This window comes from Pipistrellus hanaki (genome assembly GCF_964339955.1).
Source record: "Pipistrellus hanaki genome assembly, chromosome: 6".
Lineage (NCBI taxonomy): Eukaryota > Metazoa > Chordata > Mammalia > Chiroptera > Vespertilionidae > Pipistrellus > Pipistrellus hanaki.
The window spans coordinates 30,639,637-30,664,977 of NC_140508.1; the positions used below are offsets into that span (position 1 = coordinate 30,639,637).

Consider the following 25,341-nt stretch of genomic DNA (forward strand, 5'->3'; position numbering starts at 1 on the left):
ATGTGTCGCCCTCCCCAGCCTGAGATGTCCAGCATTTAAAACTGACACCTTGCCTGGCAGAGCAAGATGCCTGTTAGACATGTGCGTGCAGGTGAGTGTGCATGTAGGTGGGTGCAGGTGGGCATGTGCACAGGTGTGTCTGTCTGCACATTGTACTGTCCCATCATAGCCTGCGGGGATGGGGGAGAGGATGTAGAGCACATGTGTCAAACACAAGGCCCGCGGGCCAAATCCAGCCCTCCAGGCCTTGCAATGTGGCCCGCACCACGCTGTCATCACTGCACTCCGCTGTCAGTTTATGACATTGTCAGTTTATGACTGTTCAGTAAACCATTCGGCCCACGATTTAGGCTGGATTTTAGATTTTGGCCCCTTCTCTGATTGAGTTCGACACCCCTAATGTAGAGTCATGTCAAGGGCAGTGCCCTAAACGTCCAAGAATAAGACCCAATCTAAGCTCATACAGAGTTAAACCATGGACCCTCTTGGCTTTTCCCAACTTCCCCCACCACCCAACCCCTCCATTCTATAGCATTCAAACTCTATCAATAGAAATATGGAGTAAAAATATGACTAAATGTCCTTTTAGGTTCAATGCATATGTGTGTAGAGGCAGCTGTGTGTAGCTGGAAGGGTGTGAGATAGTGTATTTGTGTGTGGGGGGAGGGGGAGAGCAAGTATGTAAGGGGTATGTTTGTCTATATCTGCAAATAGAGCAGAAAAGACTACCCCCAGTAAGGAGTAGGCCCTTTGAACACAATAGGTGGGAAACACTTAGGGACAGCCTCTTGCCCCCAAATGGTCAGACTAACACCTTCCCAGAAGTCAACAGAGGCCGCCCGAGGGCCTGACCCAGGGCCCCAGAGCCAGGTGATACTGATTAATAATTCACATAGCTGAGCTTGGCATGGAGCCACGACAGCTGTCCTCTCCTACGGAACACACCTTCATCCATGTGGCCATGTCATCCAATTAAGCTCTGAGAAGCCCAGCAAAGAGCCAGAGGCAGTTCCAGGCCTATCCTGGAGGAGCTGGGGCTGGGCAGTGAGGGGCCCTAATCCCCAAGGGGTCTCTCCAGGACGAAGGCAAACCACCACAAAGGAGTGAGGGGACATCCCTTCCCGTCAAGGCAGGCACAGCCAAGCCACACCACCACTCCCCCCACCATCCTCTCACTCAAAAAAAGTGTAATAAACCACACACACACACACACACACACACACACTCACACACACACACACTCTCACACACACACTCACACACACACTCACACACCACACACAAACACACACACTCACACACCACACACAAACACACACACACTCACACACCACACACACACAAACCACATGCAAACAAACATACACACACACCCTCACATACACCACACACACACACACTCTCACACCACACACACACAAACACACACACTCACACACACACACACACTCTCTCTCTCACATACATCACACACATTCACACACACACTCACACACCACACACACACACACACACGTCTGAGAGAAAAAAAACAGGAGGAGCTGAGGAGCACAGGAAGGACAAGCCTCTTTTATTATCCCAAAATGCAAAGTATTGAAGGCACTTACAATAATAAGGTAGGAGGGGAGGTCAGAGCACAGAGGTAAATCAACAGGCCCCGCCCTGGTCAGCACCCGGCATGGAGAGAAGGAAAAGCTACAGGACCAGGTCTGAAGCCAGTCAGGGTGTCTAGCTCTACAAAAGATACAAATCATTCTACAGAGGATTAGGAAATTAGGGGCAATGGCATCAAGAGGCAGGACTGGCAGTCACGAGTTAGTGGTTCTGTAAGGAACACACTCAGCAGGAACAAGGGACCTCAGGTCCCCTGCTGGAAGAGGTCTCTGTACATCTCGATGAGACGAGCAGCTTCACGCTGTCCAGAGAGCAGAGCACCATGGGTGGTAGAGTAGTACTTGCGGTGGGTGGCCTCCCCTGAGAACAGCACCTGCATGGGCTGGGAGGGAGATGGGGAGATGAGGGTGGAGGAGCAAGAGACGCCAAGGGTCTACCTATCTGCTCCAAAAATCCCCATCCACACTGTAAGTCAGAGGTATGAGTATGCAGGTATTGCTGCTTCCACAGGATGAGGAGTTGCCCACCCCACCTGGCCACCTTCCCCTGCTTCTGCCCCAAACACCAGGCCTCGGTTCTGTCTGCCCTGGGGCTTTTAGAAATTCTGGCTCTGCAGTCTCAGAGGTTCACTCTGCCTCTTTACCAGTGAACTCAGGGAAAGCAGTTTAACCTCCCTACGTCTTGGTGTTCTCATCTGTAAAATGGGTTCACACCACTGCTTCTGAGGGTGGTTGGAAGGATTAAGTGAAATAATGTATCTAAAGCACTTAGAACCTGGAAGAACATAAGCACTCGATAAAGTTAGGTGGTAATTTAACAAACCTTTATGGAGCCCCTGTAAGGATCCAGGGACTGTTCTGGGCACTTGGAAGATAAAAGGTGACCAGGCTGCTGCTCTGAGGAGCTTCCTTGCTGGTGGGGAAGCCAGACACGAAACCCAATTATTAACGGTGTCATATGTGACGTGATGGGTGTCTGAGTGAGGCGCTGAGAGCCTAGAAAAGAGGCTCATGGTTCGGGGGACACACAAAGCTTCCCAAAGACAGGACCTTCGGACTGCTTCTTGGAAAACGCCGGGCAAATAAACAGGCAAAGGGCGGCAGGAAGGAGGAAAGGGGGACAAAAAACACACCAAAGCAGACCTTGTGCAGGGGACAGGGACAATTTTGGTATAGCTAGGCCTCAACCTCGAGAAAGCTGGGCTCCAGGCAAAACACAAGTGCTCACATCTTAAGCTTGAATTTGGACTTTCCCAGGGCTTTTCAAACTGGATGTGCAAAAGCACCAACTGGGGATTCTGGCGGAGTCAAGTTTTCAACTCAGCAGGTCTGGAGGGGACTGAGTCTGAATTTCTAACACATTCCCACGTGGTCCACAGGCCACCCACTTTGAGCAGCGCAGCTTCAGCCCACCAACAAGGAGCTCACAGAGCGGGTGGAACTGAAAGGGGGCGGGGGACTCACTATGGCAGAGGGCAAGCCGCCTACTCCCACAGCCATTCTCCTTTCTCTTCAGTAACAAAGCCCTGATTTTTAACGGGGTCCGCTGCCATCCAGAATAAAAATGATGTATCCTAGCCTCTCTTGCAGCTGGTATAGTCACGTGGCTAAGTTCTGGCCAATCAGCTTCAGTGTCCTGTTGCTTAGAGACACTGATTCAGCCCCAAGTGTCTCCCCGCCAGGCCCCCACCTTGCAACCTGAAATGCAGAGGACCATGAGGAGGCCTTGAGGAGGAGGCAGGTTGCTAATGGTTTGAGGTCCTGACACCTACTTCGGATTTCCTTTTGTGTGACGGAAGTAAACTTCTGTCTTGGTTAAGCCACAGCTATTTTTGTTTTGCTTTGCTTCTTAGGAGGGTGGCTGCTGCAGCAGTGAGGGCCTTGTCCTTTCTCCCGGGAGCACAGCCAGGGCGGGCACAACGCACTTTGCTGGTTGGTTGGCTCCACATTGGCGGATGGAGAGAGGCCAGTGGAAGCACCAATTCCACCAAAAAAAATTGTTTTACATGTCATTCTGTGGGGGTTTTAGCATTTATTGTGTGTGCAGAGAGGGACTCAGAAATACTTTATGGGAACAAGGGCTCCAGTGGCGCAATCGGTTAGCGCGCGGTACTTATAAGAACTACTCTATGGGAACAGAAATAGATATAATTCTTTCTCTCCTACTTGTTATCTTTCTCTATGTATTATTTATTATATAGTTGATATCATTTGGGGAAGAAGTGTTCTCAATTTTATATACTAAAACATCTTGGCAGGTGGAGGGAAAACATGCTGGGGAAACCTACTTTCATCGAATCAGTGCACTCCCACAGAGCTTCCCGTGATGAAAGAAATAGTCTGTAGCTGCATAATCTAACATGGTAGCCACCAGCCACAAGTGGCTACCGAACCTGAAATGTAGATAATGCAACTGAGGGCCTAAAATTTTAATTTACTAATTTAAATTTTAATTAATCAAGTGGAGTGACTAATGCCTACCATATTGGACAGCGCAGCATTTAAATGGCTATTTTTATAATCTCAAGAAAGTGTCTGATTCCATCTTTTCTTCCAGATGTTAAGTGCACAATCTCTTGTTTTCTCTTCCATTATACGAGGGGTTCCACCCCTGGCTCACCTGGCACCCCTTCGTGAACACACTTCCCCCTCCCCCACCTGGACAAACACACAAGCAGGATACGCCACCAGCCCTCCCAGACCCTCCTGGCCCGCCCCCCGCACTCACCGCCGTCTTGGAGCTCTCCGTGTAGGGCAGGGGCTTGGCCAGCTTCTCCACGTCAGTCCCAGTTGAGCCCACCTGCGTGTACGAATAGGAGCCTCGGAAGTAAGGGTTGCTGCCCCAGGCGGAGCGCAGGATTCGCCGAGGCTTGGGAATGTTGGGGTTCCCTGTTGGAGAGTCAGAAGAGCAGAGAGGAAGGAGGATAAGAAACCGCCACACAGACACCCTGAGTAGGCCACTCCCGCCCACCCTCGGGGGCCAGGCGGGCCGGGCTGCTGTGGAGAGGCCTGGGGGGTGGAGGAGGGAGGCTGAGTTCAAGCTGTGCACCCCTCACCTCCTTGTGACCCCGGCAAACACCTCATCTCCCCGGGCCTTAATTTTCCTACCCGAGAAACATTCTAGATAATCATGTTTCCTTCCAGCTGCAGGGGTTCTTGTGGGGCTTTCCCAGGACAGTGGCTGAAAGATGTCCTTCTAAAAGAATCCGACAGCAAAACACAAATCCACCTCTTAGCAAGGCAGCGAATGGGATGCGGGCAATCTGAGGTTTTGCGGTGACATCCCAGTTTTTACCATCAGCCCTTAGAAGAAACACAGAGCCTATGGTTTTGAGTGGTTCAGGCTCCAGCCAGGGGGAGAGAGCCCACAATTTAGGAGCCCAAGGCTGAGACGTGGCAGCCGGTGGCAGCTCTCCCAGTGGCCGTGCCACCTCAGTTTCACAATCTGTGGAGAGGAGAGCGGCCACAGGGTTCATGGGATGCAAAGGGTCTGGTAGGGGGTGGCGGGTGGCTGCAGGGGCAAGTAGATGGCTGGGACAGGCGGATGGCTGGGGACAGGCAGATAGCTTGGGACAGGCGGGTGGCTTGGGACAGGCGGGTGGCTGGGGACAGGCGGATGGCTGGGGACAGGCAGATGGCTTGGGAGAGGCGGGTGGCTTGGGACGGGCGGGTGGCTGGGGGGGGGGCGGATGGCTGGAGGGGCAAGTGGGTGGCTGGAGGGGCAAGCGGGTGGCTGGGGCAGGATGGATGGCTGGGGACAGACGGGTGGCTGGGGCAGGATGGGTGGCTGGGGGCAGGATGTGTGAGTGGGGGCAGGATGGGTGGCTGGGGGCAGGATGGGTGGGTGAGGAGAGGCGGGCGGCTGGGGACAGGCGGGGGCTGGAGGGTAGGCAGCGGGGCAGCGGGACCCGGGCCGCACCTGTGAACTGCCGCAGCATCTCGGTGCAGATCTCGGCCACCGCCTCGTCGTCGAACTTCTCCATGACGAGGGCTTCCTCCCCGCAGATCCAGCCGCTCAGCACGTGGCCGTAGCGCTCGGGCGGGTAGAGCACGTCGAAGCCGCAGATCTTGCGGTACCAGAGCTCGGGCGGGTAGGTGAGGGTGCGGCTCTCCGCCTCGTCCTCCCACACGAACTGGAGGCTGTTGCACTCGGGGCCCCAGAAGGGCTCCTCGAACTCCAGGAAGATCTTGTCGGTGGTGCCGATGCCCAGGCGGTGGATGGCGGCCACCTTCTCGGCGGGCAGCGCCGGGCGGAAGAGGCTGGCGTGCTGCTTCTTGAGCACGCCCAGCGACACGGTCACGATGACGTGGTCCGCCGGGATCACCTCGCAGTCCTCGCACTCCACCAGCACCGGCCAGCGCGCGTCCTCGTCCGGCCCGCGCCCCTGCGGCTCCCCGCCGCCCGGGCCGCCCTCGCCCGCGTCCTGGTTGTGGTCACCCTCTCCGCGGGGCTCTATCTCGGGGCCCCGGGGGCGGCCCAAGGCCTGGTCCCAGTGCACGCAGCGGACGGCCTTGCCCAGCTGGATGACGTGGGCCGGGATGCCCTCGGCCAGCAGCTCCACAACCCGCATGAAGCCCGAGGGGATGATGTGGTGGGCGCCCGGGATCTCCGTCCACTCCCCGAAGGCGCTCAGGGACACCTCGTCCATGCTGTGCGAGCTGCTCTCGCAGCTCTCCACCTGCGGGAAGAGCCAGAGAGGAGCCAGGTGACTCCCAGGGCTGGGCAAGGGGAGGTCAGGGCTGGAGCTCCGGGTGGCGTGCCCTCCTCGGACCCAGATTCCCCCCAGAATGGTCTTCCTCGCTCTTGGCACCTACACTCAACTGAGCTCCCGCCGCCGGGCAAAGGTACCTTCAGGTACTGCTGGATCATGGCGAGCTTCAGGCGCTTGGTGGCCTCCGTGTCCTCAGGGTCATTCCTGATGCGGTTGCGCACCTCCTCCCGGGTGAACACCCCCACGCTGTTCTGACTCTCAGCATTGACTGGTTTACCATGCCGGAAGAACTCCTGGGTCAAGTTATAGACCTGCCGGAGAGACCCGACCGGGCTGAAGACACACCCCCTCGCCTCCCCTCCATCTCAGACCCAAAGGCCCAACACTTGCCCAGATGCCCCCAGATAGGCCACGCCCACGACCCCTCTTCCCTTGATGCCTCAAGGGGGTGCTCATACTGCACTGAGACTCAACAGGCTCCTGGTGCAGGGACGGCAAGCTCCCGTGGGCAGCCAGCCTCCTCCAGACGCCGCCCTCTAAGGCCGCCTGGGCTCGTGAGGGCGCTGAGTGGGCCCCGGAGGCTCTGTTGCTGGGCCCCTACTTAGTACAGTGAAGTGTCCGGTGCCTGTACAGTGTGCGGGAAAGGACCCACCCCTCGTGGGTTCTACATGGCTACGCCGACAACCCACTTTAGAACCTAGACCTGCACACTTTTCTCTTTTCCAAGAACCAAATGCACAAACCGCTTCCCTGACACCCCTGCCCAAGCGTGTCTGCTTCGCTCTCTCCCAAGAGGGCAGGCAGTCTGGGGCAGTGGCCTGGCCAGTGTTTTGAAGGAGAGGGAGCAGAAGGGGCTCTGAAGTCTGCCTGGCTCTGCTCAGAGCCACTCAAGGTGCTCTCTTTACTGTGGGCCTCAGACTCAGGTAAGGAAGATGCCATGCTGGGCCGGGGCATGTGGAGGGCAGGGAGGCCCCAGGGTGCCAAGGAATGGAAATGCATTTCACGGGCATATTTTGTCAAGAACGTCAACCCACATCTCATCAACAGAAAGAAATGAACAACCCTGGCCTTCTGCCTTCCTGCCTTGGTGGTGTATCACCCCCATCCAACACGGGGCAGGTCTCCCTGAGGAAAGGAAGCCAGGCCTGGAGCTGGCATGGGATTCCCCAAAAGGCAAGGCTTCAGCCCCAACATTCATCAGCAAACGTTCACTGGGCTCTTTGCCAGACACAGGTTGTAAACGTGAACTAGACAGACACAGTCCTAAACCCCTGCCCTAACGCTGGAGAGACGTCATAAAATGTGCTGTGACAGGAAAGAGCCCAGGATCTGTGAGATCAACCCAGACAATCGTGGACAGTCCGGATCAAGTCAGGCTGGCAGTGGGAGGGAAAGGAAAGGCATTTCGGGACCAAAGAAACAGCATATTCAAAGAGAAAGGGAGGAAGAAGGGGGAGAGAACTTAAGATGCATGGTGCTAAAAGTGGTTCCGTGCTGCCGGAGTGAACAGCACGGAAAGAGAGAACTGTGGAAAGGCAGGCAGGAGCTCAGCATGAGGGCCTAAGGGGCTTGTCCAGGACTCTGGACTTTATCCAAGGCCCTGGCATCACTGACGGGTTGTGAGCATAACCACACGCCCACTCTCCCTCCCGGAACACTGGAAATGCAGGCTTCCCGGCCAAACACACATCCATGGGGATGAGTCTGCCCTTGAACGCAGCCCTGGCATAGACTGCCGGGCAGCAGGGGGAGGAAGGAAGGTGGCATTGCCCACTCCCAACTATATATCTCCACATGAGACATAAACACGAATTAAATGCCTCTGAAGTATAACATATAAAGAAGTAAATGAGTTGAATTGTTTATTTTTCCTCCCTTCAGTCACAAGATACTGGGTGTTTGGCCTTAACTAGAGTTCTCAGCAAATTCCTCACCCAGTACTACTGCCAAGGGGTCAGGCTCTCAACTTGCCTCCTCCTCCCTGGGTTTGTCCTGTGGGTGATAACCAACATGGTACCCACCCAGGCCTTACCTTACGTTGACTAGAGGCCAAAATGCCAGCTGAGTAACAAATTCAGTCTCTCTACGTGACTTTTCTCCAGCGAGGACGGCCTTAACTGAATATGGGTTTTTCATATGGGTACAGTCTCCTGACCTGGGGTCAAATGTCACCCAAGGGAAATGAGACAAGCATATAATAACTAATACTCACCCCAATTCTCATTAAGCACTTTTCATCGGAATCTCATTGAGTCCTCATGACACTATAAAGTAGGTATAACTATGTCCATTTTACAGATGAGGAAAGTAAGGCTCAGAGAGGCTCACTAACTTGCCTGAGATTATACAGCTAATGAACGGTTGAACTGGTATTTGAACCAAGGGAGTCTCGCTCCAGAGAGTGAGCGCTCTACTACTGCAACTCACTTATTTGTTAACAAATATAATGCACTCCAATGAGAAGCCCTTCCAAGTCATCACCTTTGGAGGGAGGCTGCCTGTCTGCTAGGAACCCACCCTCAGGCAGGGCTTCACGTGCTTAGAGCACACTATTCTAGAACAGCCTCTAGCACTGAATAACAACCACACCGGGAAACCTATCTCCAGACCTCATGGTTAGCACCCTTTCCTTCTCACAGAAAGCAGCACCACCCAGACTAATAACCCACCTTATCCATCTTACTTTCTACAACTTACACTCCTGGTTTTCAAAAATCAAGCCCACAGCAGAAATGGATGGTGATCTATTTTTTTAAGGGTTTAAAGAACAAGTCAGTCACGGACCCTGAAGGTCATTCTCAAAAGGCATCCATGCTTGAAATGCTCACAATCAGAGCATGACTGATTCCCGGTAGACCAGGAAGTTCCATTTTGAAGAATACTAGTTCTTATCTACTCGTTAATAATTCAGTCTCTTTGCACATGAGTGAAAACACATAATACCATGGGATTGCACACAACATACCTTGTGGGTGCACACACACTGAGCCAGCCTCCCTGAGCAGGAACTACCCCAAAACAAAGGTGACATCTCCTTTCCCATGCCCATAGAAAATGTACAATAGGTGTTTGTTGGCCAATTTATGGACCTAGAGTGAAGGGTTATTATACTATAATAAACACAAGGTATCAGAAAACAAGGCCTACTTGTTACTTGCTTGTCCAGTGCAGTTCACAGCACCACTGAAAGATACTAAAAATATTGACATATTTTTAAAAACCTGATAAGACAACGATGTGTGTCACTTCTATCCAACACTAGACTGGAGACACTGGCCAGTGCAATATGGCAAGAAAAATAAATAGTCTCAGTCTGTGCTGTTCAATACAGTAGCCACTAAATAATTAAATATTTACTTACTCAGTTTTACTACTACATTGCAAAAGCCCAAGAGCCACATGTGGCTAGTGACTACAATACTGGATAGTACAGGTATAAAACATCTCCATTATTGTAGAAAGTTCTATTAGGCAATGCGGGTCTGAGGATTAGAAAGGAAAAAATAAAATTCTCATCTACTTTTGTATAGAATTATATACATAAAATTCCAAAACATTATTAGAATACAAATTAATATAGCACATTAACAGATATAGCATTAGAATGAAAATAATAATTTACCAAGGCAGTTGAAATCAATATGTAAAATCAGTTATAGTTCTAAATGCCAGGAACAACTAGAAAATAAAATTAAATTACCATTTACAAGAGTATCCAAAAGCAATAACAACAATCACTGCCTAAGTACCTAGTAACAAATCTAATAAAAGATGTTTAAGGCCTTTCTGGAGAAATATTTAATCATGTGTACCAATAATCTCTTAACTAGTAGTTCTCCGCTCATCATCTTCATTCTATCCACAAATTGTCCTGATATTCCAAACGCAGGGCCCAGAGAGTGTGCAAGGACATGGCCAGGATCTTAAAAGACTTCCTGCACACTGCCAGGGGATTCCCTGCCCCCACACTCTGTGCCTAGCTGGCCTGTTAACACCTCACCTCGTTGTATAAATCGCTGAATTCCTCAACCACGTCCTTGGGGATCCTGCGGCCATGGTTGGTAAGGTAGCAGGCCACGCCATTCTTGGAGTAGAGGCTGATGCGGCCCACGCTGCGCTCCCCATCCGTTGTCTCTTCCAGAAGGCCATTGGCTTCTGCTAGATGATAGATGGGGTTCCCCTGGGAGCCATGGATCCAGGTGGCTCCCAGCTCAAAGGTCGCGTGTCCTGGCGGTGACAACAGGAAGACCTCAGAGCGGCAGGGATTTCTTCAGGGAGGGCCAGAACACTGCCTCACCCTCCTTCCTCCAGGAGAATCTCCCCCTCCCACCCCCCCCCTCCCCACAAAAGGCAAGTTGGGGATTAGGGTCCCCCTCTGGCAACCAACCCAAGTTTTCAGTGAAAATATCCCAGCGAAACTGTATGTGGCACAAAATGGATTCCACTTTATAGCTAACTGCTACTAAATGACTCAGTGATGTGCCCCAGAGTCACCACACTGGACTAATTAGAAGTGGGTAGACCAGAGGACACCAAAGGCTGAAAACTCAGTGTCCTGCTTCTATGGGTTCCTGGTGGGCACTGAGGGCATTTTTCACTAATCAACCTTTAGAGCCTCAGGCTTGAGGCTCCCTAAGAATCTTGCCTGGTATTAGCTCCCAATAGGGACAGAATGGAGCCAGCATCCTGGATATCCCGCTAAACCTGGAGACCCTCCTCAGGGCAGAGCAGGGAGCTCCAAGTCACTCAGCCACTGGGAGGTGATGCCCAGGAATATGGTACCCTTCCTGGCTCCAGACACTCAGCAAAAACAGGAACAAGGGGAGTAGCTTGAGGTCAGCTGCAAGGTCAGTGCCACAGCCCTATCCACCAGGCTCTGCCAGCAGGTGGCGCAGCCCAAAGCAGGTCCCAGTCTGAAGGTATGTCCCATCCTCTCCCACGTGCTTCTCCGCCTGTGTCATCCTTGCTACACCGCTGCATCCAAAGAGTTCCAGTTACTATCGCCAAGTCTACACACAGTGTCCCCGGGGCCTCTCGTCCTTGACCCCCGCTCTTATCACTGAGATTCACAGCTACCGTCTCACACCGCAGCTAGCCCAACTGCAGCCTGGCTTTCTGCCCTGGGAGTCAGCACACACAACACATGCACATTTGCCCTTGCCTGGACACACGGTCCCCTCTCCTGGCAGGTCTGTCTTGGTGTTCCTCACATATATCATTCCACAAGTGTCACCTCATTCTTCTCACTGCTATCCAACTTCCCCCAACACCTGAGACCCACCCAACCTCCCTCTCGCAGGGAAGGCTTCCCGCCCTCAGGCTCCTGAAGCCCGTCTCTCCCTTCTCACTCCCTCCTCACTCCCTGTACCATCATTTCACTGCTCCCAGCTGTCAGCTACCACTGAGACTGGGCTGTCTGCCCTCCCTTCTTCTGCTTCCATCTCAGACTCTGAATGTCTTATCAGGACTCAAGAACCACAAATGCAGCAGCCCCTTCTCTAAGACTCTAGGCCAGCCAATCAGATGTTAAGCAAAGAGTCCCACCCTTCCCTGCTGGCTATCCCCACATTTACAAGTGCCTTGGATGCACTTTCATCCTTACTGCTAACATCCTCTCCTGTGTGTGCCAGGGGACAACGGATGCAACCTCATGTGCACTATCCAGTAAATGCTATAGGGAAAGTCTCCTAATGTGGTCAGAGTCTCCGAAAGAAGAAAGTACCCAGGTGTCTTCAACCTCTGCTTATTCTAAGCCTGGCCACCTATTTCTCTCGCCCATCCATCAGAAGTGGACACACAGAATCTTCTTGGTCTTGCTGCCCATGAGGGAACAGTCACAGACACAAAATCCTATGGTCAATACAGCCCACGGTGCATGGTCCCTACCTGCTCAATCTCTCCATGGCCAGACCCCCTGGCTGGGAAGCCCTGGCCTCCAATGGCATTTCAGGCAAGTCCCCATCTTTTAGAATCCATGGCGTAAGTCTCTTACCTGGCTGCTTTCTCCAGAGTTTTCATTACTCTGCATCCTGGACAGACCCTTTTCCCAGAGACCTGCCATAACCCACAAGGAGGTCCAAAATCCCCCTGCACCTCCACTGCCCTGAGTTTCTGTTGTCCCAGCTAACTCTCGGTCCTGATACACTAATTCACACTCAAAAGTTAATAAATAGAAGCTCAGAGAATTCTCCTTTTTTGTGAAACAGAAACTGGTCCATCCACTGCTAAAGAGCGCTTGGTTCTGGGCATCCCCTCCCTCCTAAACACTGAATCCTAGGTCCTGTTCCAAAAATGGAGGCCAGAACCCTGTCCTGCCTACCTCAGAGGGCTACGCAGAGGACAAAGGGAGCTTTTGGAAAACATCCGGACAGCATGCATGGTGAAATAACTACCCCCAGAGAAGCTGCTAAATGAATGAGATTTCAGGCAAGGCCAAGGCACTGGGGGAAAAGAAGTGACTTTGGGAGGTAGCAGGGCCGAGGTGGCACTCACCGAGTTTCACACTCTCCACACGGCCTCCAATGCGGCTAGAAGCCTCAAGCACAGTGACATCCGTGAAGCCCTGCTCCAGAAGGGCTTTGGCTGCAGCCAGGCCAGCCAAACCGGCACCGATCACTACCACGCGAGGCTGTCCCCTTCTCCGTAGGCCACGACTGAGAGGGTCATCCGCACTGTCGCCACTGGATTCACAACTTTGCATACCGTCCGCACTCGCCTCCTAGGAACCTGCAGGGAACAGGAATGTCACAGTCACCTACTATCCCTTCACTCCCCACCTGCCCCAAGGGGCATTCACCGGCTCTGCTCTCAAGGGGAGACCTCAAGCCCTCCCTGTCCTCCTCAAGGACCTGGAAATAAAAGCCATCTCCAAAGGATGTGGACAGGGAAGAAGAGACACGGAGAGGGAAAGAAGAAGGAAGGGGTGCGTTGTGGGCCCTCACCAGCAAGCAGGAGAGCTAGGGGCCCACCTGGAGCCCCTGAAAGCCATCAATCCCATCCAAAACCTGTCAGGCACGACCTCAAAGCTGAGAAACAAGAGCCCGTCGCAGAGAGAATGACCCAGAAGGTCAAAGTCAAGAGAAACTGCCTGGCACTGGACCAACTAGGCCAGCACAGCTGCTGTGGTCCAGCCTCCACCAAACCGAGGATGCTCACACTGACCCCAGGATGCTCGCATGGACTTCCGGATGCTCACTCCAACCCCAGACACTCTCCCTCTACTCTCCCTCCCTTCCTAGTTCATCCCTTGCACTCTCTCTTTCTTGCCCCTTCTCCTCTCCTCTGGATTTCTGTTGCTCTTTTCACAGCCTCAGGGAGGTGGCAATTTGGTGGGCAGGACCTAGTCCCGCCTCCCCCCAAAAATGCCACGAGGCCGGTCCTGGATGAGCCTCTGCTATTCCGGGTAGACCTCTGGGTGTTTTCCCCCAGCCATCCAGCCCCTCCGTCACCACAAAGCACCAAGGAGCCCAGGAAACAGTGAACCGTGAGGACCCGTGGCACCAGAGGCCAGACATCAAATTGACAGTTACACTGAGCCAGCTTGCTCGGAGACGCCAGGCGCGGGAGCTGACGGCTAGGAGGCGAAGGGGTCCCTGAATCTGGCCCGAGGGCTGGGAGAGGCCACCTCCCTCTTCCCAGAGTGACCACAAAGGTCTGAAGGTGTCCGTGGGCTGCTTCCCTGGCCCAAGCAACTTAGATTCCAGGGGCCTTTGCTGAGGTTTCAGCGGCAGGAGTTGCAGACTCCAATGGTATCCGGGACGTAACAACAGGGAGCAAATACAGGTGGAAGGCAGTTAAGGGGCAGCAGACAGGAATCATCTAAAAAGCTGCCACCTGTACCTGATAGGCATATCCCACCTAGATATGCTAAAGAGTGTGCATAGCAGCTTTATTCGTAAAAGTCAGGAGCAACCCAAAGGTCCAGCCACAGGAGAATGAATAAATCTATCATGCTGTGTACAGCATAGCCACACAAGGAAATAGTGCTCAGCAATAATCTCAACAACTCTGCATGGAGCGAAAGACGCCAGAGATACAAGAGTTCATTCTGGATGACTCCAGTCATGCAAAGTTCACAAAGAGGTCAAATCAATCTGTGATGACAGAGGCGCGATGGGATGGGAGCAGGGCCAGGAGGGAACTCTCTGGGGTGGAAGAATGTGTACCTTGGTGTGGATGGTGGTTACAATTATATACAAGAACCCACAGCGTTGGGTATTTAAGGTTTGTGCCATTCAATGTACGTGTGTGTGCACACCTCAGTAACCATTCAGATATCCATTCCTGGCTCCCTATAAAAAATAATAATACCAGCACACAGACTTCCTTCTCCACACATCTCAAGGGGTAGCAAAGCCGTCTTTTTCTCAATCTACTCCGGCTAAGAAACTGCTCCTCACCCTCCCCCACCCACTCCACCTGCCCACACCACACCTGGGCATGGACGGCCTCCAAATGCCACCTAAACTCCCAGGCTCAGCCAGCTCAGTGCAGAAATGATTCCTCAGGGGGCCGGAAGGTGGTGCCATGGCCCAGAGCTCCTGGGAGGGGACTCCCCAGCTCAGACTGTATCGGGTTTTCCCATTCCTCCTCCCTCCTCCTGCTTCTGTCCCTCCACACCCCCTCCCCCACCCCCTCCTGGTGCTCTATCTAGCCACATGGGGGGTCAGGGCTGCCTGGACTCCTTTCCTCCCCTTTCCTCCCCCCCTCCAGGTTCTAACAGGGAAGTAAATGTAGATAGAGGTGAAGTATGGCTCCTGCCAGGGCAGCCAGCAGGGAGAAAGGGTCAGAGATTCGATGCAGACAAGGAACCTGCTCGGCAGCAGGTCTGTAAACATACCGGCTCCTAGCTGCCAGCTGCCACTGACATACATCACCACTGCCGGGCACCCAATGACGCCATGCGATGTGGCTCTGCTGCCCTCCCTGCTCCCACGCCCGCTCCCCAGGGCTGGGGGTGCTCTGCCTACATGCTTGTTCTTGGCCTCCACCCCCATCCCCAGCCCTAGGCCACTCCCCCCCCCCCCAAAAAAAAAAAACAACAACAACAAAATGCTTTTATTCAATAAAGGGATGGGATCAACGAAGTGGTTCTCAAATCTTACTGGTGGAACCCCTTCTCAAAAAGCTCCTGTGGAGTTCAGGGTGTGGCTGGGGTGAAGCTGGTCTCATCACAGAACCCCCGCCACACTGTCGTGACAGTCCAATAAGGCGCTGTGTGGATGTCACAAGATTCTCAAGAGCCTCATGGGTGAAAATTACTTGTAAAGTTCCGTAGCGAAATTATGAGCAGACTGTCGTTGTGACCAGGTTCAGGGATGGATTGTGGGAAGTACAGGCCAGCAGCTTGCCTTCAAGATGAACACAGAAAGAATCCTGAGTTCCCAAGTGTCAGAGGCCTTGAACTCAGACATCACACCTGGGGTGCCACAGTAGAAGCAGGTAAGTGGGCCACAGAGGTCACCTGCACCCCTGACCTTCACAGCTAATCCCAGATGGGCCCCCAAGTCAACCCTGAGCACCCCAAGAAGCCAGAGAGGCGACTCACACAGTCCACTGACGGCAGACAGATAAGGAGTTAGTGCCCCGTGTCCCCCGAATCAGCCTTTGTGGCCAACACACCTCGGGGTCCAAACTGAAAGGGAGAGAGAAAATTATGTCCAGGGACACCTACTCCGTGCTGGGCCCCCGCTAAATGCTGAACTGGACTTTCAGGTGCTCTGTGATCTGGTTGGGAGTGGGGAGAACAATTTATTTCCCATTGGTTTGTGTCATCTTTCCCTTTTGAATTTTTTTTTTTAATTTTAAGAGAAAATGCCTTATTGAGGAAGAATCACTTAATGCTCCTCAGTGCCCACCTGCCCTTCTCTAGATTTGGGGAATTAAATAAATAAATAACATCCGCTCCTTGATCTGTATGCACAGGAGAAACAGAACACCCTGTACTTTCCAAGCAGATAAAGGAGAGAAGAAAAAAGTGCTGGCTCAGCCAGGCAGGGAAGAGGAGGGGGAGAGGGAGGAGGAGGAGAAGGAGGAGGAGGAGAAAGAGGAGGAGGAGGAGGAGGAGATGGGCAGGGGCTCAGGACAATAGCACTTGCCTTCTTGTTCCTGCTTACATGCCAAAATGGGGGTGGGAGCCTGCGTCCCCAAGTCCACAAGCAGGCCAAGACTGGCAGCTTCAAGGAATCAGGCCAGACACTGCATGAGTGTCTCACCGCCATTCAAGATGCCCTGCTGCCCACCCCCATCCTCCATCCCATTCCAGCCTGCAGGCCGCCACCTCCCCCTGCTGCCCAGGGCCCATATTGCCCTGACTGACCTGCCCAAGGAGCCGAACTGGGGAGAAGAGGGCAGCAGGGGGAGGAGAGAGGACACAGGGAACAAAACAAGGATGAAGGAACACTAGGAGGCCACCCAACGGGAATGGGCACTCGCAGCCAAGCATGTGTCAACTTCCCCACCCACCTTCTCTCAGTAGCCTCACCGGTTTCATGTCACCCTGAGATTTACCCTCCAGGAACTGCCTCCCAGTCACCAAATACCAGAGGCATGTCTTAGTCCTGGCCTCCCACACATGGCCCTGCCCAGCCCCTCTCGGAACTGGGGTCATCACACATCGCCTTACACTTTCCCCGTGGCAGTTAAAGCTTCTGGAGTTAAAGCACTCCCAGGCTCAAAACTGAAGGCATCCTTCATGGAAAACCCACCCTTATCCATCGGGTCAAACCATGTCAACCCCACAGTCCAGATAACTTTGCCTCTACACTCAACTTCCCCGGGGGAGGGGAGGGGCCTGCCTCCTCCACCTGAACCAGGCATAAGGAAGGCCTTAGCTCTTGACCCTCTGGACCTAGCTGACCTTTGTGGCTTCAGTGTGCACCCCACCCCCTCAAACATACACACATACCCCAACTTCACTGAAGTTGAACATCCCCAGGGCAGCCCAGCTGAAGGCCTATGGGAGACATCCCTCCTGCACACATCAGAGAACCTGGCTCTCGGTTCCCTTCTGGGCGCACCCTTGTGCGGAGCGCTGTGGCTGTGCAGCTGTGTAGCTGCACGGTTGTCTATCGCTTGAACCGCCCGCAAGGCCTGCTCCATTGATGTTTCCTAAAGCAACAGACACCCTGGAAATGTGAGCTTCTTACACTGGTTCTGCTCTGCAACCACCACTACCCGCCCCCTGCATGTTCCCAAAGTCTCACCCCGGGACATGCTGTCTGTCGCCTGCTATTCTGGAGGGAGGCTGAGCCCCATGATCGCTGAGCAGGGCCACAGCCACTGAGCAGGACCGCAGTCCCAGGAGTGAGCTACAGGGAGGTTCCGAGGTCCAGCTCAGCACAAGGTGCCCCTTCTCCTTAGCGTTGGAGTCCACTTCCCGCCCCATCAGTGGCGTCGACAACAAAGACAATGCCACAGAGGGCCATCTTCCCAAGTGCCCCACACCTTTCCAAGGTCACCCCTCAAAAATACAAAAAATGTCTACCCTTCCTGGGCTCCCTTCTGAACACGGGCTACTCCCAAATGTGTCTGCCTCCTGTCCTTTCCTCAAGGTCACCCAAGTGCAAAACCCATTTCCCAGAGGAGAAGAGCATGGCCAAGGCAGTTAGCCCACCTGGCTCCTCACTCCAAACCGGCCCACCCCTCCAACCAGCAGGCTCCTTCCCTCTTCTGAGTCCCATAGCTCCTGGGGGCCCTGCCCTCCCAGGGCTCTGGGGGCCACCTGCACCCTCCCGACCAACCTTGGGGACGTCCAAGTCTCTCCTCTCAACGGACACTCCCAGTGCTCAGTGCTCGAGGGCAGCAGCCCTACCTCAGTTTCCCTGGAGGGAACCCTCTGCCTCAGCTTCCAACAGAAGGGGAGGGGGGCTTTTAAGGGAATCTCTTTGGACGGCCTGGCAGGTCTGGGAGGGATTTGGATTCTCGAGGGGCCCCCAGACAATGCAATTATTCTTCAGATGTAAAAACACCCAGAAATCCCAGACCAGCTGCTTTGCACAGAGGCCCAGACAAAGGGGCTCTGTGTCTGCCTGCGAGGCTCCTCCTACCCCTCAACCCCAGGAAGGGGCTGGGCCTGAGCTCCTCCTAGCCAGACCCTCCCCAGTCCTCCTCACCCTGCCCAGCCAGCCAGGAAGTGAAAGAGGCAGGATGGCTGAGCCAGGCTAGGCCAGCGACTGATGGGGGGTGGGAGGGGCAGACACAGGACAAGGACAGCCTATGAGCGCAGGAGACAAGGAGAGGAAGAGAACACAGGCCTGGGCGCCCAGAGACCCAGGCCCCAGCTCAGTGTCTCTCTTGCCAGGTGACACCTTCTCTGGGAAATGCCTGGCCAGCCCATCTGAACTCACCCCAAAGACACAGCATCTGTACCCCGCCTCCTGGACACACATGTCTAAGTCCCATCGGATGTTTACCTGCCTCCTTTAGTCTTCAAGCTTTCCCATCTATAAAACGGGGACAGGTTCGGCTACCTGGTGGGACTCAGAGAGAGGACGAAAGGAAAAAGCTCCCAAAGAGACTAGTACAGAGGTGGGAGCCACTCTCCTAGGAACCAGAGTTCCATTTCAGTGAAGAAACCCCAGCCTTCACCTGAGCACAGACCCCTGCCTCCGCCTTGGCTCCAACTCTTGATCCTGACATCAATCAGACTACCCTCAACATTGTCTCAATCGACCCAGCTCTGGGGGTCGGTATCAGAGATGGGATCATAAAAGGAACAAGGCGTGGGTGCCTCATTCCGTAGAGCCCTCCCACCAGCTATGCCCCCTCAAGACCGCGATGAGGAAGAGGCTCTGGGAAGTGCCCATCATCCTTCCTGGCACTCACACTTCTCTCCAAGCACAGCGTCTTTGTGGGCCACATCTCTTCCCCACAGCCAGATGTGTAAAGTCCCTAAAAGAACAACTTTGAAAGTCTTTGTAAGCCTTTTCTGAAGTGGGAAGCCTGTACTACATGGAGAGAGGCAGCCTTCAGCTATATATTTGGAGGTTGGGGGTTGGGGGGCGCAGACAAAGCCAACAGCATGGCCCTCATAAGCACTATTGTTATTCTTGAAGAGGTGAGCACTCTGGCCAGTCACTATTTCCCATGATGCTCTGCAAGGCCAGAGAGACCAGGTGGATTGTTCCAAGACCTCAGCTTATCGCTGCCTTGCAGAGACAGATCCTGAAGACCACCAGCCTCTGGCTAGAAGCCTACTTGGGGACAGAGGGGGGGAAGCAAACATGGAAAAAAGCCAGAGAACGGGTAAGTTCTCTGACGGGCATAACGTTCAGCTGGCAGTCTTGATGGCTAGAAAGAGAAACAGAGGTGGGGATGGGCCAGGACAGAGCCTAAGACTGAATTCCTGCTCCCATACCAACCCAAACAGCTTTATCCCAAACTCCACCCTGGAGATCCTGCCTTCCGCAAAAGCATGTGAATGGATCACGCTCTGACAATAGAGCAGATCAAGTGCTGGTCTTGGTGGCTTCTAAACATCTCCTATGAACTTTCAAAATCTGGGCCAGACACCCTGGAAATGTGAGCTCAGCTTCCATCTCCAACCCCAGCTCCTCACACTTCATGCCCTAGTTTCCTATCTTTGTGTGTATCTACCGGTAGATGTCCTATCTGGCAGGGTAGGCAGTCACCTGTCTGCCAGCAGGGACCACATTCTTCCACTAAGATCCCAGGCCTCACAGAGGCAGGCAAATCCCATTTCCCCTCAGCCCAGAGACAGGTCAGAGTTTTATATGATGACTACACCACCTCTGGACACGCCTGGAAGAGACAAAATTGTCCAGACAGTAACTTCTGCCCCTAACCAGTGTGGCCTTTGGAGAGTCCATTGGCTTAAGCCTTGGTTTCCCCATCTGTAAAATGGGAATAATCACTCCTACCCTTAACAAGGCTGGCCCTGACCCCAGATTCTATTAACCAGCCTCCTGTGTCTCTGAGAAAAGTCCTAAAGGCACAGGTTTCACTGTGGCTCCCTTAAGCAAACTTTAGGATGAAACACCCATAGCCTAGGTTCCCTCCGTCTAAGCAGTACCTGACACCCCAACTTGGGACCCCCCCCCCAACCAGGAAGTCAGCACCCACAGGATTGTAAGGAACCACAAAGTTGGTCACTATTCTGGTTAACTATATTGGTGCCAGACTGCCCTTGGGGAAGCACACTAGGCTGTAGGCACAAGAGGACTTCCTGGGAGGAAGTTCTCCTAGAAGGCTGATCCCGGAGAGAGAACCAGCCTCAAATCCACAGCACCACCCAAACAGCCCCAGCGATCTTAAGAAAGAAGAACAAAATTGGAGGGATCACAATATCAAACTATACTACAAAGCGACTGTAATCAAAACAGCCTGGTTACTGGCACAAGAACAGGCATACAGATTAAAGGAACAGAACAGAGACCCCAGAAATCAAGCCACACCATTAGCCTATTCATATTTGATAAAGGAGGCAAGAATATGCAATGGAACAAAGGCAGTCTCTTCAACAAATGTTGCTGGGAAAATTGGACAAGAAAATGAAACTAGACCACCAACTCACACCATACACAAGAATAAACTCAAAATGGATAAATGACTTAAATGTTATAACTAAAGAAACTATAAAAATCCTAAAAATAAATAAATAAATAAATAAATAAATAGGCAACAAAATCTCAGACAGCTCATGTAGAAGAATCTTCACCAATACATCTCTTTGGGCAAGAGAAACAAGGGAAAAAAGAAATACCAGTAATTGGGACTATATCAAACTAAAAGGCTTCTGCACAACAAAAGAAACCAACATCAAAATGAAAAGGGAACCCACGTATGGAAGAACATAATTGTCAGTGATATATCTGATAAGGGGTTAATTTCCAAAATACATAAAGAACTCATACAACTCAACAAAAGGAAGAGAAAAACCCAATTAAAAACTGGGCCAAGGAACTGAATAGACATTTCTTCAAAAAGAACATACAGATGGCCAATAGACTTGTGAAAAAATGCTCAAGGGCATTAATCATTAGAGAGATGCAAATAAAAACAATAATGAGGTATCACCTCACATCTGTCAGAATAGCTACAATCAATAAATCAACAAACAGCAAGGCCTGATGAGGATGTGGAAAAAAGGGAACCCTCATGTACTGGTAATGGGAATGCAGACTGGTGTAGTCACTGTGGAAAACAGTATGGAGTTTCCTCAAAAAATTAAATATGGAACTTCCATTTGATTCAGTGATCCCACTTCTAGGAACATATCCTAAGAAACAATCAGAAAGAATATATGCACCCCTATAGTTCATAGCAGCACAATTTACAATAGCTAAGATCTGGAAACACCCCAAGTACCCATCAGTAGATGAGTGGATAAAAAAATTGTGGTACATCTACACAATAGAATACTCTGGGACTATAAAAAAAAGAAGGATCTCTTACCCTTTGAGAGAGCATAGATGAATCTGGAGATCATTGTGCTAAGTGAAATAAGCCAGTCAGAAAAAGACAAAGATCACAGGATTTTGTGGAATCTAATGCACAAAATAAATTGACAAACAAAATAAGTCCCAAGGCATGGAGGCATGAACAACATATCTCAGAGGGGATGGGGAGAGATAAACCATAAAAACTTATATACTTACTAGAGGCCAGTGCATGAAATTCATGCATGTGGGGTCCCCGCAGTCCAGCCTGTACCCTCTCCAATCCAGGACCCTTCAGGGGACGTCCAACTGCCGGTTTAGGCCCAGTCCCAGGACCTAAACTGGCAGTCAGATATTCCTCTCACAATCCGGGACTGCTGGCTCCTAACTGCTCACCTACTGGCCTGCCTGATAGCCCCTAACTGCACCCCCGCCCCCCTCCCCCCACCAGCAAAGTTTAAAAAAAAGACACAAACCCTATTCTGAAGCCCCCAAGTCACCATAGCCCTGGAGGAATCTCAGATATATACAAACACAATCATAAAAACATACTTTACTGTGTTTCACTTGATGATGTAACTTGATAAATAGTCCCCTTCTTAGGGGACACCTTATAGCACCATGGTTTTCATACAGGTCTGGGGTCAGATCTCTTGTTCTTTAATACATTTTTTTTTTCCCCCAGAGAGGATGGGAGAGGGAGAGAGAGATAGAAACATCAATGATGAGAGAGAATCATTGATCGGCTGCCTCCTGCATGCCCCCCACTGGGGATCAAGCTGGCAACCCAGGCATGTGCCACGACTGGGAATCAAATAGCAATCTCCTGGTTCATAGGTCAATGCTCAACCACTGAGCCACACCTGCCAGGCCAGATAACTTGTTTTTTAATACTGGTGGTTTGAATCTCTACAACTTATTAGACGAGCTTCAGTTTCCTCATCAGCAGAATGGGTATAAAGAATACCTGCCTACAGGGTTGAGTGTGACAATGCAGTGCTTAGCCCACAACCAGGCATGTAACAGCAATGGTATATTTATATTCCTCCAGGCCCGAGTGTGCACACTGGCGGGGTGATCACTGGGAGGGCTGGGCCAGGACACCAAATGTGCTAAGAGCAGGGGGAGTCCAGCCATTAGACTGTATGATGATTCATGACCTCCAGGCCTCAGAGAAACCGCCTCACTCCGCAGTGACATTGCTGTGATCTGATGACAGGGGAGAAATAGAGGCTTAGGAGAGAAGGCACCCCCCCCCCCCCACTTACTCGGGATGCTTGGCCCTCTCAGACAAGGTCTATGAGGCTGCAAGTGTAGTGACAGGACCATCTGTGTGGTCACCAGCCTCCAAGATGGCCCTCAATGATCCTTGCCTCCTAGTACTTGTGCCCTAACATAGTCTCCTCCCAAACTGACCTACATAACCAATAGGATGCTGTAGAAATGATGAGTGTAACTTCTGAGACTTGGTCATAAAACACCTTGTGCAAGTACCATATGATTTCACTCATGTGTGGAATCTAATGAATAAAATAAGCAAACAAATTAGAAACAGACTCAAATAGAAAACAGATTGACAGCTGTCAGAGGAGAAGGGGGATGAGGGGCTGGGTAGAAAAGGTGGAGTTAAAAAAAAAAAAAAAAAGACAGCTCAGACACAGACAACAGTATAGTGATTACCAGAGAGAAAGGGGTTGAGGGGGGAGGAGGAAGGTAGAAGGTATAGAGGAGATAAATGGTGATGGAAGGAGACTTGGGGTGATGAACACACAATACAATATATACAGGTGATGTATTATAGATTGTACACCTGAAACCCATATAATTTTATTAACCAATGTCACCCTGAGCTCAACAAATTAAATAAATAAATAAATAAATAAATAAATAAATAAATAAATATTAAAAAACACATTGTGGCCGAAACCGGTTTGGCTCAGTGGATAGAGCCTCGGCCTGCGGACTGAAAAGTCCCAGGTTTGATTCCGGTCAAGGGCATGTACCTTGGTTTGCGGGCACATGCCCAGGAGGGGGTGTGTAAGAGGCAACTGATTGATGTTTCTAGCTTTCTATCCCTCTCTCTTCCTCTCTGTAAGAACTCAATAAAATAAAATTAAATTAAAAAAACACATTGTAGCTTCCACCTTGCTCTCCTGGACTGCTTCCTCAAGGGGACGCCAGCCATCACATCATGAGGCCACTAAAGCAACCCTATGGAGAGGCCCATGAGGCAAGGAACTGAGTGAGTCCTCCTACCAATAGCCAAACGATGCTGCCATGTGAGTGAACCACCCAGAAGCAAACCCTCCAGCCCCAGTCAAACCTCCAGATGACTGCCAGCCCAGCCACCATCTTGCCCCAAGGTGGGGGAGGGGGGAGGGCAGGACGGTCACTCAGCAACAGTACAGGCGCGGCAGAGCCAATGCATGCTGCCGCAAGAAGTCTGGGCTGGGCACAGGACATCCTGGGGGTCCCCCTTACCCACAGTTTTACTCTCCCAGGTTTCAGTGACCCACGTTCAATTGCAATCCAAAAATATTGGATGAAACATTCCAGAAATGAACTATTTGTAAGTTTGAAGTTGTGTGCCCTTCTGAGTAGCATGATAAATCTCACACCGCTCCAGTCCATCCTGCCTGGGATGTGAAACACCCCTTTGTCCAGTGAGTCCACACTGTACATACAGAACAATAAGATGTTTGGCAGGGAGAAAGACCCCATTCACATAACTTTTATTATAGTATAATATTATAATCTATTTCACTGTGAGTTATTGTTGTTAATCTTACTGTGTCTACTGTATAATCTTTATCATGGGTGTGTATGTATACTAAAAATCATAATGTATCAATATATGTAGTGTAATGACAGTTTCAGGCAAACACCGGGGGTCTTGGAACATATCCCCTGTGGGCAAGGAGGGACTACTTAAAAATGGTTAAAATGGTAAATTTTATATCATGTATAATATTTTACCAAAATAAAAACAAGAACAACAAAAAGCTTAGCAAGCCCTACTCTGTGCCAGGCACTCAGGCACAACAACAGCTTCCCCTTCGAGGATCTAACCAATCAGAGGTGACAGGTGCCCCAAGAAAAGCAAAGTAGGGTGCGGGGAGACGCAGCTGCTCTGTGTGGGGAGGCCAGGGAAGCCTCTCTGAAGAGGTGACCCCAGAGCTGTGGGCTGCGGCTCCGGGAGCAGAGGAAGTGACCGTAGGGGATCAGAGGGAGAAGTCTATGGTGGCCTTCTGGGAACTTGCTACATGACAGGATGTGGGGATGATGGCGAGGATGACTTGGCCAACCAGTCGTGACACCGCAGGAACAAACCGTGACAAGTTCTATGTCATCTGGTCATCCCTCTCCCCTTGTCAACAAGCCTGTGGGGTAAGACAGACAAGAAACTGAGGCCAAACAACTTAGCGCAGGACCTGCAGGTGGGAGGGGAGCCCACATGGTCTCATCCCGGAACTCAGTTCTCTTCTCAAGGCTGCACCAGCACTGGGAACACTGCCCCAGGCAGGGCCCAGCACACCCCAAAACACACAACCTCGGGTCCCTCTGCCAGTCACACTTCATCAGGCAGCACCTGCGGGCACTGTCCTGCCCAGCTCCTCA

At 51.8% G+C, this 25,341-nt stretch overlaps 1 protein-coding gene across 5 annotated transcripts in view; it reads right to left on the reverse strand.

The window, feature by feature from the left end:
- Positions 1-1,542: 1,542 nt before the first annotated feature.
- The window catches only part of SMOX (spermine oxidase), a 37,005-nt gene continuing 13,206 nt past the window's right edge, over positions 1,543-25,341 (reverse strand). For 3 of the 5 annotated variants that reach the window (XM_084886812.1, XM_084886813.1, XM_084886814.1), the window contains exons 2-8: positions 12,818-13,051; positions 10,326-10,552; positions 6,463-6,636; positions 5,533-6,292; positions 4,342-4,502; positions 2,437-2,526; positions 1,543-1,996 (exon numbers count right to left, since the gene is read on the reverse strand). In XM_084886812.1, the coding sequence (XP_084742938.1) occupies positions 1,859-1,996; positions 2,437-2,526; positions 4,342-4,502; positions 5,533-6,292; positions 6,463-6,636; positions 10,326-10,552; positions 12,818-13,025 (1,758 nt within the window). In that variant the 5' untranslated portion in view covers positions 13,026-13,051 and the 3' untranslated portion in view covers positions 1,543-1,858. Of the gene's footprint in view, positions 1,997-2,436; positions 2,527-4,341; positions 4,503-5,532; positions 6,293-6,462; positions 6,637-10,325; positions 10,553-12,817; positions 13,052-13,854; positions 13,874-25,341 lie in introns of those variants that run through there. The other 2 variants (XM_084886815.1, XM_084886816.1) reach the window with 2 other exon arrangements.